The sequence below is a fragment of the Phoca vitulina genome, unplaced genomic scaffold, assembly GCF_004348235.1.
Source record: "Phoca vitulina isolate PV1807 unplaced genomic scaffold, GSC_HSeal_1.0 scaffold33, whole genome shotgun sequence".
Classification (NCBI taxonomy): Eukaryota; Metazoa; Chordata; class Mammalia; order Carnivora; family Phocidae; genus Phoca; species Phoca vitulina.
In genome coordinates this window covers 19,473,344-19,489,351 of record NW_022589736.1, presented here as the reverse complement: position 1 = coordinate 19,489,351, position 16,008 = coordinate 19,473,344, and the positions used below count along the sequence as shown (strand labels likewise).

General features: G+C 39.4%; 2 protein-coding genes across 13 annotated transcripts in view; one reads left to right on the top strand and one right to left on the bottom strand.

Moving 5' to 3' along the window:
- Positions 1 to 14,290, top strand: part of NSUN6 (NOP2/Sun RNA methyltransferase 6) — a 59,358-nt gene extending 45,068 nt beyond the window's left edge. For 6 of the 7 annotated variants that reach the window (XM_032425606.1, XM_032425603.1, XM_032425601.1 and 3 more), the window contains 3 exons: positions 3,939 to 4,087; positions 7,824 to 7,949; positions 9,481 to 10,100. In XM_032425606.1, coding sequence (XP_032281497.1) covers positions 3,939 to 4,087; positions 7,824 to 7,949; positions 9,481 to 9,693 — 488 coding nt within the window. In that variant the 3' untranslated portion in view covers positions 9,694 to 10,100. Of the gene's footprint in view, positions 1 to 3,938; positions 4,088 to 7,823; positions 7,950 to 9,480; positions 10,101 to 11,102; positions 11,164 to 14,205 lie in introns of those variants that run through there. The other variant, XR_004301956.1, reaches the window with a different exon arrangement.
- The window catches only part of CACNB2 (calcium voltage-gated channel auxiliary subunit beta 2), a 382,140-nt gene continuing 378,654 nt past the window's right edge, over positions 12,523 to 16,008 (bottom strand). For all 6 annotated transcript variants that reach the window (XM_032425595.1, XM_032425597.1, XM_032425596.1 and 3 more), the window contains one exon: positions 12,523 to 15,914. In XM_032425595.1, coding sequence (XP_032281486.1) covers positions 15,423 to 15,914 — 492 coding nt within the window. In that variant the 3' untranslated portion in view covers positions 12,523 to 15,422. The remainder of the gene's footprint in view (positions 15,915 to 16,008) is intronic.

The window sequence follows — 16,008 nt, the reverse complement described above, 5'->3', positions numbered from 1 at the left end:
GAGAGAGAGAATGAGATAGAGAGAGAGAGCATGAGAGGGGGGAGGGTCAGAGGGAGAAGCAGACTCCCCGCCGAGCAGGGAGCCCGATGTGGGACTCAATCCCGGGACTCCAGGATCATGACCTGAGCCGAAGGCAGTCGCCTAACCAACTGAGCCACCCAGGCGCCCGATTTGAGATCTTTTTTAGAAATGTAGGTGTTTACAGCTGTAATTTTCCCTCTAAGCAGTGTCTCACTGTTTCCCATAAGTTTGGGTGTGTTGTATTTTTGTTTTTATTCATGTCAAATCATTTTATGATTTACCTGTGATTTCTTTGACCCATGGTTATTTTGGAGCATGTTTTTTAACTTCCACATATTTGTGAATTTCCCAAATTTCCTTGTATCACTAACATATTTTCATTCCATTTTGGTGGATAACAAATGTATGAGTTGAACCTTTTAAAATTTACTGATCGGCGTTTTATGGCCTCAACTTATGTTCTCTCTTAGAGAATGATCCATGTGCCCTGGAAAAGAATGTGTATTCTACCATTGTTGAGTGGAATGTGCTGTAGATAATCTGTTAGGTCTCCTTTGTGTTGAAATGTTCTATTTCTTTTTTGATCCTGTGCCTGGTTATTGTTTTTATTATTGAAAGTTAGGTATGGAAGTCTCCAACTATTGTTGAATGGTATATTTCTCCCTTTAGTTCTCCCAGTTTTTGCTTTTTATATTTGGAGGTTCTTTTGTTAGGTTGGGGTAAGAAGAGTTGGGGCTTTGGTATTGCCTGGGCTAGAGCTGCCCATGTATGAGTGGGGGCTGGATGGAGGAAGGGAGCCCCAGAGTTTTCAGCTGGTCTTCACCTGGAATTGAGCAACTTGGGACTTGAGGGGATGAGAAATGCTTGCAGGCCTGTCACTTCCAGTGAATTACCATATTTCTTGCCTGGGAGTATAGGGAGAGAGGCAGCTATGTGTTCTTAGCTGCACCCACATGAAGTGGATCACTTTTTACTCTGAGCTTAAGGGAAGAGGCTGTTGGGGCAAAGGAAGGAACAGATTGTGGCTCAGATACCACAGATACTCACATTTCTTAGATGTTCTTTAATAAGTTTCTTCATTTGATATATATCCTGGACATTTTCTAGAGACTTTAAATGGTGGTTTTTGTTTTTGTTGTAATTTTTACCAGTTGTTTCACTGGAGAGAAGGTCTGCATACCCTCATTCCAAAAGTTGTCTCAGTCTCGTTATTTGTATCATAAAATTGCTCCTTAATTAAACAACGCTCCAAACTAATGCAGTTTTAGAAATCACTAAAGGTAGTTGTGAGATTATATATTAAGAGAAAAACGTTTGCATAAGTGAAAAGTTGGGTACTCTTATACAATGTATAAGCCTTAGATGTTCATTCCGTGGCTTTCTAGTTTTGAACAAGAGAAATTTCTCTTGGACCAGGTACATTTGGGGGCCATTTGGTGATCTTGGTCTGATTTTAGATACGTTTAGAACATTTTTATGAATTTCTCAATTTCTGTATAATTATCCACTACCTTTTATGAAAATGGTACTTCTTAAGAACAGTTCAGTGGTGAGGCATTATTGTCCCTCCCCCTGTCAGGGCCATGGCATATGATTATGCTCTGTCCAAGGGCACCTGGCTGAGGGATATGTTGAGGGGCTGAATTCCAACCTGTGCTGTGTTTATCATGGGGCAGGACTATGTGAATCCTGAGGTGCAGATAGCTTAATCCTAGTTCACACAAAGGTATCTTGTGGGCTTGCAGATATTTTTAAGGAATTGTCAGTGCCTGGGGGGAAGTAAGACATGAACACTAAGGACTATAAGACTATACAGCCAGGGGTGCCTGAGTGGTGCAGTCATTTAAGCGTCCGACTCAGTTTCCGCTCAGCTCATAATCTCAGGGTTGGGAGATGGAGCCCCACATTGGGTTCCGTGCTCAGCATGAAGTCTGCTCCAGATTCTCTCTCCCTCTCCCTCTACCCCTCCCTGCCATGTGCTAATGCTCTCTCTCTCTCAAATAAATAAATTTAAAAAAAAAAAAAAACTACCATACATCCAAAAGACACCAAATGCTGTGGGAACTCAGAGGGAAGGATTACTTCTTAGAGGGATGATGGAAAAAGCTTTTAGGTGAGGAGGTGGCATTTGTTAGGCCTTGAAAGGGTAGACAGCATTTTGACAAATGGAAATGAATGCAGGGGGCTTCTCAGGTGAATAGAATTAGTAGAAGCACGGAAATAGGAAAGTTCATGACATTTTTGGGTAACAAAGTGGTGATGTGGGTTGGTTTGTTTTTAATATTGGTGAATATGGGGGAGTACTGAGAAATGGGGCTGGAGAACAATCTGGATGAGGCCAGATTATTCATTGTTAATGGTCTGTATTAGTCTCAGGAGTTGATTCCAGAGATTTAGGTAGCTGTGGGAATAGTTTTTGGTTTTGTTTTACTTTGTTAAAGGGAAATGAATAACTGGCTGAGAGCTGTGTTTTTGGGAGAATTTGGCCACAGGATTAAAAAAAGTATACAAGGTATTTCAACAGAAAGAATTCATTATAAATTTATACTAAAGAGAGACAATTTAGTATAAATAAGTAGTGTAAGGAATCTGTGAAATAGATGTTGAAGAGCTGGAAAAGCAAAGATCACCGAGGCATCCTAGAGCTAATCACTGCAGAAAGCAGCTACTACCCCTGTAGCTCTTCTAATCAATAAGAGATAACGGGGGCGCCTGGGTGGCTTAGTCAGTTAAACATCTGCTTTCGGCCCAGTCATGATCTCCTGGTCCTGGATCGAGCCCCGCATGGGGGGCTCCCTACTCATCGGGGAGTCTGCTTCTCCTTTTGCCCCTCCCCCTGCTTGTGCATGCTCTCTCTCAAATAAATAATAAATAAAATCTTAAAAAAAAGAGAAAGACGAGTCTTAGTAGGAAAAGGACAAAACAAAGAATGTGACTATATAAAGAAAAAATATAAATGGCCGATAAAACAATAATAATAATAATAAAAATAATAATCCTTTGAAGATTTGGGTAGAATAAGTATAATCACAATGGAAATGGAAATTGGTATAGTCTTTCTAGAGCATTTTTTCAGTATGTATCAAAAACCTTAAAAATAACTGTTTACTTGGAGAAGATATTCTGAGACCGTAGGTAAGAAAGCAAGGATGGTTTTAGACGGAGATAAGTTAAATTGGCAAGAGCTCCTGTCTGACAGTTTTGCAGTCAGAGAAAAGCAGGTTATCTTGGTGTGATAGTCAGAACATTGCTGTGGTTACTGTAGACAATCAACTGGCTTCCTATGGAAGCAGTCAGCAGCAATGTCTTGCTTGCAGTTAGATAGCATAAATATGTAAGCAGACTGTTTGGTTTCATGACTTTGTCCAGTAACACTTAAATAGCTCAAAAGTTAGTGGAAAGTTATTCAAGTGAATGCAAAGGGAAACCTGTGGAAGATTGGATGCAGGGAGATACTGACTTACTCTAGAGCGTAGCCTTGCTGATGGCCCAGAAGCAAGGAGAGTGAGGAACCTCAGAACCAGTAGATTTGATCAGAACCTAACAGGTACTCTTCCTTTCTGGGGCTGTCTGCAGTAGGGATTGCCAAGAGAAGTGTCAGCTCTCAGGATGACTAGAATTAATTCCAGGTCCTAGCTCTGATAAAGTATGGCTTCTGACACTGGGGATTCAGAGTTTCATTTGATTAGGACTTGATTTGTACAGTGTCAACAGAATAACCCTCAATTATAATAATCACATTTTTAACCATTTTGCCTATGTCGGAATTAGTTTTATCAGCTACTTGAAAGGAGAAATTGTTTTTCTTTGTAGTCTAGATTATGATTTTAAATTCCTGATAATTGTTTCTATCTCAGGAGTTTTCTATTCTAGACCAGTAGGCAGATACCAAACTATGTTTATAATTCTCTTCATAGGAAAACCTCCATTCTTACCAGAATCTTTTGACCGAATTCTTCTTGATGCACCATGCAGTGGAATGGGACAGAGACCAAACATGGTTTGTTCTTGGACTTTGAAAGAAGTGACATCGTATCAGCCGTTACAGAGAAAACTCTTCACTGTGGTATGTGATGATACTTTGATGTGAAAGAAAGTTGACCTTCATAGTTCGATGTTTCAGAGACCGAGGGCAGTGTTCAAAGCAGCATTTTTCACAATAACCAAAATGTGGAAACAGTCCATCAAGAGGTCCATCAACAGGTGAATGGATAAGCAAATTCTGCTACAACGTGAATGAACTTTGGGAACATTCTGCCAACTGATAGAAGCCAGACACAGAAAGACATATATTGTCTGTTTGCATTTATATAAGGTAACTAGAATAGGAGCATTGGTAGAGACAGAAAGTAGAATAGAGGTCACCAGAGGCTGGAGGGGCGGGAGAATGGGGATTTAGTGTTTCCTGGGTACAGAGTTTGAGTTTGGGAAGATGAAGAGTTCTAGAGATGAGTGGTAGTGATGGCTGCATGCCGGCGTGAATGTACTTAATGCCACCGAATTGTACGCTTACAGGTGGTAACGATGGCAAATTTTATTTTATCATACAAAAAAGGACAGAGAAAACCTAGTTTTAAATACAAGAAGTTTTCATTTATGTTGATCACTCTTTCATTTAAAAGCAGTAGCAGGATTTCCTCACTGAGACATTCAGTGACTTCCCAGTATTCTGATATGTCTCAAAGAAGTCCCCGAGCTGTTAACATCATAGTTAAGAACTGATGTGTAAGGAATGGGATATAAAATAAATTATTCTTTTTTTTTTATATAGGGTTTATGGATCATCTTAGCATATGAGAAGCAGGAAGTCCAGGGGAGGGAAGCACACTGATAAAAAGGAGAAGGGACTATTCAGTATAGGATATAGAAGAACCATAAAAACTTTGCCAATTTAACTGGTGTCTAGCGTGTTTCAGGAGAAGCCCAAATAGAACATTTGAGGAATTCTTTCAGGCTTGCACAAATGATTACGTGGATTGCACAGAACGTAGACAGCATTTGACCAAAGATGACTTCATCATTTCCCCTCAGCCCTGTAATTCTAAGTACATAAGCTTCAGCAATAATGGATGCACTGTAATTATTCAGTCTCTAAAGTTGTCTTTGAGTACATTTCTGCTTATCTGTCTGGTATCTTCTGTTATACACAAAGGATGCGCTGGTAGTAGATTATTTAACTATTTCTTCTTCTGTACTGTCTTCAAAGAACACAACCTAGAAGCGAACAGCAAAAAAAAAAAGGAAGCTTTACCTCTAGCTGAAACCCACTTTGACTTGAGAGTAAAATTAGGACACTGTTTCATTAAACATTTATTTATTATTTTAGAGAGAGAGAGAGAGATTGGGGAGCAGGGGGGAGAGGTAGAGACAGAAGGAGAAAGAAACTCAAGCAGACTCCACGCTGAGCACGGAGTCCAACATTTGAGATCACAACCTGAGCTGAAACCAAGAATCAGATGCTTAACCAACTGCACCAGCCAGGCGCCCCAGGACACTGTTTTAAAAGACTGGGCTTTTTGGGATGCCTGGGTGGCTCAGTCGGTTAAGCGTCTGCCTTCAGCTCAGGTCCTGGGGTCCTGGGATCGAGCACCACATTGGGCTCCCTGCTCAGCAGAGAGCCTGCTTCTCCCTCTTCCTCTGCTGTTTCCCCTGCTTGCGCATGTGTGCACGCGTGCTCTCTCTCGCTCTCTCTCACAAATGAGTAAAATCTTTTAAAAAAAAAATTTAAAAGACTGGGCTTTTTGTTCTTTTTAGGTCCTAGCAGAAAGAAAATTTTAAAAGGCTACTTAGGAGTAGTTGCAGTGATCGCAATGAAGAGGAACAGCTGACTGTGTACAAAAGAGAATATAGCAGGTTTGCCATTTAGCACTGAGGTATTAGCTGAGACTGTAGACTTTATAATCACACACATCTTGTTTGGAGCTGTGCTTCTTCCACATAATTGACTTTAGGTACATTGGTTTCCATATATGAGAAATGGGGATTATAAGTCTACCTAATAGGTTCACCTCATTGGCAGTAGTAACCATACCTCATGGTTATAAGTAAATTGAGAAAATCCATGTAAAATGCTTACAACAATAACTGGCACACAGTAACAGTTTAAATTTTGACCAGCCTACTCTAGTTAAAGCACAAATATATACTATATATAATAAAAATATACTATATGTAGTATATATGGTATGCTATATATTATATAGTTTTACATACTTCTATATACTATATAAAACGTGTGTGTGTGTGTGTGTATAATAGTATACTATGTATAGTATATATTTTAAAGATTTTCTTTAAAATGTTTTTAAATATCTGGGAGTTTGAAAAGATAAACTCTTAGGGGCGCCTGGGTGGCTCAGTCAGTTGAGCGTCTGCGTTTGGCTCGGGTCATGATTCCAGGGTCCTGGGATTGAGTCCCACGTTGGGTTCCCTGCTCAGCGGGGAGCCTGCTTCTCTCTCTGCCTCCCACTCCCCCTGCTTGTGCATGCTCTGTCTCTGACAAATAAATAAATAAATAAAAAATAAATCTTAAAAAAAGATAAACTCTTAGTTATTTGGGAAAAACTCATTTTCTTATAATATTGGTTTCCTGATTCACTTACTTACTGGACCAGATTTTCGTTGAACACCTAACCATAATGTAATATATGCTATTCTGGGTGTTTATCAATATAGTAGTGAAAAAAATAACAATACCTGCCTTATTCATGGAGTGTCTATTCTAATTGGGGAGGAAAATAAGATGAATTAAGTTATTAAGTATAGTAACAGAGCAGTAACCCTGTGGAGCAAACTAAAGAAGGGAGGATAGGAGTGCTGGCTTTGAATGGTTGTAGTGTTACGTGGGACCATCAGGTGCTGGAAAGGCGGCAGAGACCCAAAGATAAGAAGATTGTGAAGAAGCAGTGCAGAGAATTAGAGTTTCCAAGCTTGTGCGCCACTTCTGAGGGGGGAGTGTGCCGTGTGTACTCCAGGACAGCAGAGGCCGGTGTTGCTAAAGCAGAGTAAGCGAGATGTGTGAGGTGAGGTCAGAAGCGCAGCCAGAGGCCTGCTCTGGGTAGGGCCTGGAAAACCCCTGTAAGGACTTGGGCTTCGGCTCCGAGTCATAAGTCAGGGCATTTGAAGGGTTTTGCGTGGAGAAGTGACAAGTTTTTAAAAACACCGCTCGGGCAACTGTATGGAGAAGAGGTTATAGGAGGGCAGACAAGGAAGCAGGTGGACTAAGAGGCAGGCTGCAGTAATCCAGGCCAAAGACAGTGGAGCTTGGACCAGGATGATAGCAGTGGAAGGAGCCAAATTCTGGATAGATTTTAAAGGAAGAGCCAGTGGAATTTGCTAATGGATGGGGAGTGTGAGAGAAAGGGAGGCATAAAAGATAGTATCAGGTTTGGGGCCTGAAAATAGCACATCTCTAATAGGTCTCAGAGGGAAGATAGGTGTTCACTTTGGGACCTGTCGAATTTGATAGCAGACATATGGAGAAGGCAAGTGCATACATGAGTAGAGAGTTCAGAAAGGAGTATGGCTTAAAAAGTGTGCATGTGTGAGTTTTGGACACAAAAAGTGGTATCTAAAGCAGTGAAACTGAATGAATATTTTCAGGAAAGTCTTGGTTTAAATGGATTATAACAGCTCCAAGATAGTGAAATGTACCTAGTCTGGAATACTCTAATTAGAGAACAAATCTTGGTCATATGGAACATTTATCCCAAACACTTGAAAGGTGGTATCCTCTCAATCTAAAATCCCATAAAATGTTGCTTTTGCCTTGTGATACACAGAGTCTGATCATGTTTCTTTAGGCAGTTGAGCTGCTGAAGCCGGGGGGCGTGCTGGTTTATAGCACATGCACCATCACACTGGCAGAAAACGAAGAACAGGTTGCCTGGGCCCTCAGAACATTTCCTTACCTTCAGCTTCAGCCCCAGGTAAGAATAATTTCAGTTTTCTCTGTGTAATCTGACAAATTACAGAAACATGAGTGTGGGGATAAACACAAGGTTGTTATAGGAAGAACTATGTCAAGCAAAACTTCGGAAACAAATACTGCAGTAAACAAGAATGCTTCTCTAATGATATCCATTTTAGACTGTCCGGAGAGAATTTCCACATCCTAACGAAGTTTTTCTCTGTTTTCGTTCCTTGCCGTTGTGTTAAAATGCCACAGAGCCCAGGTGTCCCTGTGTTACATACTTCTTTCACTTGTGGCTCTTGTTTATGTTACTCAGAACTTTTTTTTCTAAAAAGTTGTTGGTTCTTTTCCCCTCCTACTCCTAGATTGTGCTGGTATGGAGTATGTTCACCATTTTTTCGCAAGTCACATCAGGGCTAGCCAAGGGGGGGACAAATGGTTCAGTAATATTGCTTCTTTATGGCTTCTGACATAAAATATCTAACATTTAAAAAGCTTTCTTATACTTTATTTCACCTGTCTCGGTTTTTGTCAAAAGTATGACTATATTTTTAACCCATGATGTTTGGGATGAAGTGTAAATCTGTAATAATGCTCACATTCAGTTAGATACATTGAACATCTAACTTCAGTACCCTCCTGTACAGAATTCTAGTTAATTGGAATATATGAATAAAAAGCAATCCAGAGATGGTTTCTAGACTCAGAAAGGAAGGTAATTGCATTGTAGAGGAAAGGAAGACTTCAGAATTCACTTGAATTTTATGTGTGTGTGTGTGTACATATGCATATACACTCAATATATGCATATACATTCAATTATAGCTGAAAGAGATAGAAATCCCCCCCATGGATTAATAAACAGTAGGTTAATAATACATAAGTATTAAACATAACAATTATGCAGTGTTGACTTGATTTAGGATTATGGATCTTGTGCAGTCGTGGTTCACACATATCACTCAATTCCTTATGATTCTGTATTCTAAACTAATTGACGCAGCCTTAGTTTATCTCTAATATTTGTTCTAGTACATTCAAAAACAACAATAGGAATTTTTTATCATCCAGTTGATACGGGTCAGAGAAAGTCACCTTTAGGTGCCTGAGGAACTGCCGTCAGCTTTGGGGAGTGTGATAATAAAGCTGAATTTTCTTTTATTGCTGTTATTGATAAAAATGATCCACTTAACCGAGTGACCACTATATGCCAGGCAGACTACCACCTTACGAAATAAAGTCTTAGAACTAAGTATTTTATCTGTTTTATAGATGAGGAAACAGAGTTAGGTAAAGTTACTTAAGATCACACAGCAAAAATGTAAAGCTGCAGTTTTTGATGAGCATATGGGTCATAATAGATACTCAGTCATCAGATGACCATATATTACTACCCAGAAAAACTGTATGTCATTCCACAGAGATACCATTTGTCTATTTTTGGAATTGGTGGTACTTATACCTCAGTTTTGTCTTTTAACTTAAATTGTATGCAGGCACACTTACCAATGATAGGATGTTCACATCTTCTCATTTTCTCCGAACAGGAACCACAGATTGGAGGAGAAGGAATGATGGGAGCTGGCCTCTCACTGGAACAATTGAAACAGCTGCAGCGATTTGATCCATCTGTCGTGCCATTACGGAACACTGACATTGATTCTCTCAGAGATGCCAGAATAGAAGACATGATTTGGCTGGCAAATAAGGATTGTATAGGGTTTTTTATTGCAAAATTCATAAAATGCAAAAGCACATAGAAGGATCCTTAGAAATGAAAATTCCAAACGTTTGCTGTATGGTTTTTTTTTGTTTTTTTTTTTTTTTTACCCAGCTGTTGTCGGGTCTGGTGATGGATGGCATAGTTGCTAAGGAAGCAGAAAAGACTGTCAGCAGTTGGACCAGGGACCAAGAGATTTGACCAAGAGACTCTACTTCATGGAGGAAGTAGTTGGGGGTGGTATGAGATTATATTGTGTTTTTTAAATAATTTTTTTCTTAAGGATTTAGCACAGTAAAAGGAAAAGGAGGTGCCTGCGGATATCTGGAGCATATTTTCATTTGGGGTTTTGTGTTTTAATGTGTAAATAATGTAAGTCATTTTTAATGTTAAAATGTGTGATTGTAACAAAGGAATAAAATGAGCAATATTTAATTTGGTAAAAAATGTTCTTGAGTTCCTAAAGTAGTTCCCTAAGAATTCAGGGTATGGGAACTCTGTTTTCCATGTACCCATAACTGAGTTGAGCATTTTATCAGAGTTTTTCCGTTTACTATTTGATAAATCAACTTTTTTTTTTTTTTTTAAGATTTATTGATTTATTTGAGAGAGCGAGAGAGCGTGAGTGAGAGGGGCTAAGGGAGAGGGAGAGAGAATCTCAAGCAGACTTCGTGCTGAGTCCAGAGCACGACACTGGGCTCGATCTCACGACCCTGAGCTTGAAACCAGGAGTTAGATGCTTAACCAACTGAGCCATCCAGGTGCCCCTTAAATCAACTCTTTCAAATGAAGTCTAGATCTCTCCTAAATGGTAGTGTGCCTTTACCAAGTTTACTTTTTTTCATGCTTTTAAAAACCCAAAACAAATATTTTCTTCACTCTGTACATTAAAATTATGAGAATATTCCACAATTTGGGTACCTTTCATCATCCATCGGAACACCTATTATACAAGTTAATGTGATATGACTGGGGAGATGGAAAAAACCAGCTTCTGGTAGCTGGGAACTGGCTTGGCACTTACACCTTGGTGTTCTCTTGAACATAAACAAATTCACTGAACACCAACATCAGACAAAGCAACTGTGAATATAGTAGATCACAACAAGAAAAGACCACTTCATAATCAAAATCTAGAATCCAACAAAAAACACAAACATCCCGTTAACTGCAAAAGTGACTAAACATCCCACTGTTAGCGGCCAACATGTGACTGCTTTTATTAAAAATTATAACCTTAGGCTTGCTTCATCCTACCGCTTTTTAGGTAAGACATGTTAAAATACTCAATACCCAGCCCAGTTTAAAGGCTGTCTCATATAGTGTTAAATACATTTAAATGTTTTAACTTTCATTTGGATCACCCCCGAGTTTCTCAGCCTCGGGTATATAAATAAGGTAGACAGTTGGGAACAATTGCCTAATAGTTTTTTTTTTTTTTTCTCCAAGGTTTCTATTAGGAATTTCTCCTGACTGTTGTCCATCAAGATGGCAAGGTCTCTTGGATCAGGTAAGATATTTAGCAGGCCTCTTCTTTGAAGAAGGCTTTCTTGAACATCCTTCGCAGAGGTTGGCTTAGGCATTTGTCTTTCCATACACCCCCTAGGAACCACTTCTGCTGCCCTCATGGCACTGAACACACTCACTCTTAGTTTAATAGGCATGCTCCTTACCCCTCCCTCCCCCCAGGCCCCAGAAAGTGTTGGAGGCAGGAACCCTGTCTTTTCTCTCACTGCTTTAGAGCAGATCATCAATACATGCTTATTGAAAGAGGGACAAGATATTTCACGCTCCAAAAGATTCAACTATGTGACTGACTTCTTTATGTCCCTCATTCTGCCTTTTTATCCAGTAGATGTTCTTGGACTAAAGAGAAGCACTGTTGACCTATGTAATTCCGTTTCTAGGGCTCTGCACATTTCTCCAAACTTTGTTTTAAAAAATGCACGTCTTCTCATGCTCTCTGCCAAGCCTTACGTGCTCAGTTGAAAATCGTAGACAGGGAGACAAGCAGTAGACATGTAAACTGTTGATTGATACTGACAAATAGCAAAATACAAGCGATGCAGGCAAAACAAAAGAAAAATATTTGCATATTAAGAACAGGAGGACAAAGAATAATTTCAAAAATGTTGGCTTTGACAAAGACCTTTTCAGTGGGTTTCATTCCTTCCAAAAATGGGGCAAATTGGAAAATAAGACACAATCTTAAGGGACACAAAGTTAAGAAAAAGTAGAATAAAAAGGGAAAAAAATCTGGGAAATGTGGAGGAAAAGAATATATTCTCTCTTAACATATTTCAGGGTTAACATAGATATTTCTGTGAAACAAACAAAAAAAAATTTCAACTTAACAGTGAGTACATTTTACTTCAAAACCCTGTGCCACATTTTACTTTAAATAGTAAGGTGACGTACAAATATAATATAGCCAGAATTAAATAACTGGCCTAGAATCATCTAGTTACCTATTTTCTCTATGTGACTTGATATATTACTAATAAGATGAGAGTATCCAAGACTAGCAGCATTGTATCATTGAGCAAAGCGGGGGATAAGGGTGAGGATTTAAATTTGTCATCAAGATGGATCTTCATTTTATGAAGGAAGAATAAAAAAAAATCTGAATCAAGAATTGCCACACATAGTGAATTAAGGTGGGAGAAAGCTTACTCGGCTCCTATTTTAAAAGATCTTTACCTTCTGTAAACTAGCATTTTATCAGACATAATGGGAAATCACTAAAGTAACCTTAGGGATTAGCATTGCCCTTAAGAAAGATGCTCCACCGTGAGAAGTGTTGTTGAAAATTTGACATATTCTCAACTATAAGAATCATTCCTAAAATGGCAATTAATACTACTACTAATAAACAGTGCAGAAAGCCAGCTCTTTATTTGTTTTATATGAATGACTTTAAACCAGATTTGTTGAACAGTTCAGTGTAGCTGACAGTGAATGTTTAACAGGAATGCATAGCAGACCATGTTAAAAATGTGGCATTGTCCCAAAGTACAATATGACTAAGACATCCTATATTTAGCAGCACCTTTTTGTAACAGTAACTTAAATGAGCAGTAGAGAAAGAGCATAGGAAAAACTGAAGTGGGTTTGACAATAAAACACAGAACTATTAAGAACAGTTCCATTTCCAGCATTTTCTAGGTTGACTACAAAGATCATGATTCTACAACTGAGTAGGTTAAGGTTAAGCCTTTGCTGAGTGAAAAGACTAATTTTACATTCCACAAGTCAGTAAAATCTCCCATTGCCCTTGGGGTTATTTCTTCATTTACAAATTGAGTACACACTGTTCACACATATGCCTGCTATACAGTTTTCACGTACAGATGCTCAGAGTCAAATCCTGCAGTAGTTTTTCGAAGAATACTCTGATTTGGACTAGTATGTTTCACAGTAAAGTGAAAAATTAAGACTCCAGGTAAAAAGTTTTAAAACTGGAATCTGTTAGCATGACTCTTTGAAAGGGATTAGTGGTAGCAGCAAGTAAGATAAATACCAGTTATACTTCAAGAGTTTTAAATATCCCAAAGTCATTAATTGGGATGCAAGTTTTCAGAAATATTTTATACAAGTTAACTTTAACTGGAATATGGTTTCCCAATGATACGAATATTTTACATCAAAAATGTATATATTATGACTACTGTTTTTATATTCAATAAATAAATTTGTCAACAGTACAGAGCTAATTAACAAAAAGATTAATTCTGAGGAAAATGTTCCTTCTATTAGCTGATAAAACCCTTCAAATGTAACTCGTTTTTAAAACTGAGTTTTCTTGCAGGGGAAGGGAAATAAGGAGTTAAATGTGAAACAGTTTTACTTAGAAAGGTCCCAGAATTTTTGGCAAGAACCTGGAATAATCAAAGAAGCAAAACAAAAATAGATGAACTTATTTAACAAAATAATTTCATAATGTACAGATCCGAAGTTAGGCAATTATAGCTCGGCATTTTCCAGGGACAAACTTCAGGTGCTGGGTACTTGCACACCTAATACTGTCTTACCTGTCCAGTCATGACTGGACAAAATGTACACATAGTGACAAGGAGAAGGTGGTTTTAGCCTTTAGCGTGACAACCACACTGTGAGCTGCTTACGGCGCTTTCATTGAGGCATGGAGAATAGTTATCTTCTGGGTTCCCCTTCAGAGTAGATGTCTAATGGAGGAAGATATTCTTAACATTTTGTTCACTTCAAGTCACCTCATTTTGCCCTGATTACTTCTGAAGAGCAGAAACTTTGGTTATAAGAAGCACTTCTAGGTTTTGATGGACAGCGAAACTGTTGGGAGTTGGCGGCAGGGAATGGAATGAAGGGGGAAACTGAAGGGAGATAAACAGCAGGAACCATAGGCAAGGTTAGAAAAGGAGGAGGTGGGAGAAGTTAGAAAAATTTATTTTCCCACGAAATAATTCTACAAGCTGTGTAAACATTTCTTACTAAAACAAATACTCAAACACACAAAGATTGTACATTTCCAGTGAAACACTCACAGTTAAAAGTTGCCTGTATTTCTCCTCTCTAGGAGCAAAAACAAGGAGCCAGCGGATGAATGCCTTCCTAGTCACCTTTGGCAGCAAGCTTCCTCACATTCCCTGACTGCTCAATGGATTCTCAAAGCAACACGTAGCACAATTAAATACAAAGCCAGGTGGGTAGAATTCTAAGTATATCGGTCTCGAGTCTTGAGCACTCAGCTCCATCTCAGTCACTCTTACACACTCGTACACACAGACACACTTGCATACGGAGGTCCGGCTCGTAAACTCCAGTGCAGTGACATAAGACACTAGCTACTAAGAATGTGTGTGTCACAATCAGTGTGAACTGCATGGATTAGAACAACCTTTGGAGTTTGGTTATATTTATACCATAATTTATGGTCAAAATTATAAACTTACAAGGATGGTAAAACATTCAGAAATCAAACCTTTTCAAGTCAGGCAATCACACATATTTACAGTATGTACAGACTTTCTACTAGAATGGGGATAGGTGTCTAGACGATATTACAAATTTCCTGAAGGTGGGCATTTCTAGTCCCTGTAATTCATAAAGCAAATCTGCTGACTTGGCATTAAGACTCTAAAATAGTGTGATCAAACTGATATATATATATATGTATATATATATTATATATATAATTATAAGAAGGTGTTTGCAGAAATAACATTTACAAACTATACAGTACACAGTACTAGTACATAGAAAATAGATTCTAACTTTATGATCCCCTTTGTGTAAGGCAAGACTGAATCTGTCCCCAAATTTAGTCAGCCAGAGGTACAAGCAAGAGACAGTGGTCCATGGTTAAATGAATATGCAAATCAGGTGCCTACATATTAAAAATCTGGAGCATCAAGAAATTCCACTTTTTACCTGGGCCAATTCTGGCTTGCTGGATACATTAACTACATTTTTGAAAACATCAACTATGTTTCTTAAAATACTAATGCCACCTGGATGGCAACAGATTTTGTTCAAGTGGCAGCGATCCCAAACAGTTTTTGAAAAGTCCAGTATACAACCGGAGGTCTGCAGCCATACCAGGCAAATTTATGTAGCACTTACAAAAGAAAAAAAAGTATATTAATACTCTCTGTATTGCTGTTGCTTGAAGAGCAACAGCATGATAAAGTATATAGGACAGATCACATACGACTGCAATGTAGACCCCAAAGATTGAGTCTGAGGGTGGTGGTATACAAGACTTAAAAAAAAAGAAACACAAACGGGCAAAAGTCACTGGCGGATGTAAACATCCCTGTTCCACTCCCCAGCCTCGTTCCGTTTTTTGGAGATGCCTTCTCCGTCCTTGTCACAATAGTGATCCTTGGATTTATGCCGGCTCCGTTGCTTGTTGCACTCATTGTGGTCCTGCTCTCGATCCAGGTCCCTGGAACGGTGCCGAGACTCCCTGTGTCTGTGCTCACTGCTCCCGTGGGGCTCATCTCGGTGGTTATGGTCTCGGTGGGGGGCATAGTGGTCCACGTGTTCGTGGGAATAATCTTCCTTCGGCTCCGCATAGGCAGAGTCTCGACTCTCCTGGGTTTCTGAGTCAAATGTCTCCTGCCTGGAGAGGCCTCGACTCGTCCCACTGCGATGGCTGTGGTGCTGGGCGGAGGAGGACCGGTGCTGGGGCTTCTTGACGGGTTCCGGGCAGGGTTCATCTTCAGCGTGGGAGGCAGCCCGGGCAGGAGCGGAGCGCTCAGTCCTCTGATCGCCGTGACAAGCCTGGCGGGGAAGGGAGCAAACACAGGCATCAACCAAGGTCAGTGTGTAAAGAACTAACATGTCATGAGAGCAAGGCTGCCCTTTCAGGGTTATT